Source organism: Manacus vitellinus, unplaced genomic scaffold (assembly GCF_001715985.3).
Source record: "Manacus vitellinus isolate BGI_N305 unplaced genomic scaffold, ASM171598v3 ctg7180002429355_pilon, whole genome shotgun sequence".
Taxonomy (NCBI): domain Eukaryota; kingdom Metazoa; phylum Chordata; class Aves; order Passeriformes; family Pipridae; genus Manacus; species Manacus vitellinus.
In genome coordinates this window covers 3,528-5,302 of record NW_021938024.1, presented here as the reverse complement: position 1 = coordinate 5,302, position 1,775 = coordinate 3,528, and the positions used below count along the sequence as shown (strand labels likewise).

The window sequence follows — 1,775 nt, the reverse complement described above, 5'->3', positions numbered from 1 at the left end:
CTCCAGAGCATCAGCAGAACCCCCTGCTCATTGGAGCTTTCTGAGTCAGCACTCAATGGAGTTCCTAAAATGGACCAGTCACAGATTCTTTGTGAGAGAGAAAAGTTGATTTGAGGCGTTTACATGAGGACTGGAATAAATTTTTTTCTGAGACATCCACCATTACTTGTTACTGCCTTTTTCTCCTCAGACAGGTGCTAATGTGCAAGGGAAGTTCATGTCCAACAGCAGCTCCCTCACCCAGTTCCTCCTCCTGGCATTCGCAGACAGGCGAGAGCTGCAGCTCCTGCACTTCTGGCTCTTCCTGGCCATCTCCCTGGCTGCCCTCCTGGCCAACGGCCTCATCCTCAGCGCCGTAGCCTGTGACCACCACCTGCACACCCCCATGGGCTTCTTCCTGCTCAACCTCTCCCTCACAGACCTGGGCTGCATCTGCACCACTGTCCCCAAAGCCATGCACAATTCCCTCTGGGACACCAGAACCATCTCCTACATGGGATGTGTTGCACAGGTTTTTCTCCTCATATTCTTATTTGCAGCAGAGTATTCCCTCCTCACCATCATGTGCTACGACCGCTACGTTGCCATCTGCAAACCCCTGCACTACGGGACCCTCCTGGGCAGCAGAGCTTGTGCCCACATGGCAGCAGCTGCCTGGGCCACTGGCTTTCTCTATGCTCTGCTGCACACAGCCAATACATTTTCCCTGCCCCTGTGCCAGGGCAATGCCCTGGGCCAGTTCTTCTGTGAAATCCCACACATCCTCAAGCTCTCCTGCTCACACTCTTACATCAGAGAATTCAGGCTTCTCTTGTTTTCCATCTCTTTAGCATTTGGTTGTTTCATTTTCATTGTTTTCTCCTACGTGCAGATCTTCAGGGCTGTGCTGAGGATCCCCTCTCAGCAGGGACGGCACAAAGCCTTTTTTACGTGCCTCCCCCACCTGGCCGTGGTCTTCCTGTTTATCAGTGCTGGCACATTTGCCTACCTGAAGCCCCCCTTCTTCTTCTCCCCATCCCTGGACCTCGTGGTGTCAGTTCTGTACTCAGTGCTGCCTCCAGCACTGAACCCCCTCATCTACAGCCTGAGGAACCAGGAGCTCAAGGATGCCCTGAGGAAACTGATAACTACATGTATTTTGAGAAGCAATAAACTGCATCTTTTCTTCTGCAGAACACTCATGGTGTAACTCATTTTGGGCCCAGTCTGCCTTCTAAAGCTTTTCTTAGTGTTTGGGTTGGGGGGCTTCCCTGCTTTTTTCCTCTGTTCATGTCATTAACACTGAAATTTTATTCTTCATCCCATATAATTCACTCTCTACCTCTTTTTTTTGACCCACAAAATATACAAATCAGGAATCATGCTTTGTGTCCATTTAAACAAATTAAAAGTTTGTGCAGCAAGGTATTTGTCAAACATCCTCCCTGTGTTAGTTTGTACATGAGGAATCACAATCTCTGAGTGTAAGAAAGGACACAAATTCTTTTTCCCTGATCCTTCTACCAAGACCTCCCCTGAAGCTGGAGGGCATTTCCATGTTTGCAGATGTGGAGGGGAAAAGAGTCCCAGCACTGCCAGGGAGCCCCAGCACTGGGTCTGTTCAGAGCTGCTCTCTTTGCACTCCCACCTCAGTGAACTTCCACAGGTGGATCAAGAGCAGCCCCCAAAGCCATGACCCAGCTCTGGAACAAGGCAGGGCCCCTCTGAGCCCCCTCCATGGCCACACAGGAGGGTCTGTGGGTGGTGGTCAGTGGCAGGGAGCACCATCAGCTGGC

At 51.0% G+C, this 1,775-nt stretch overlaps 1 protein-coding gene across 1 annotated transcript; it reads left to right on the top strand.

The window, feature by feature from the left end:
* The first annotated feature begins 217 nt into the window (after window positions 1–217).
* On the top strand, window positions 218–1,189 carry LOC115308077 (olfactory receptor 14A16-like). Its single transcript, XM_029965605.1, has one exon. The coding sequence runs from the start codon at window positions 218–220 to the stop codon at window positions 1,187–1,189; it is 972 nt and encodes a 323-aa protein (XP_029821465.1).
* The last annotated feature ends 586 nt before the right edge of the window (window positions 1,190–1,775 follow it).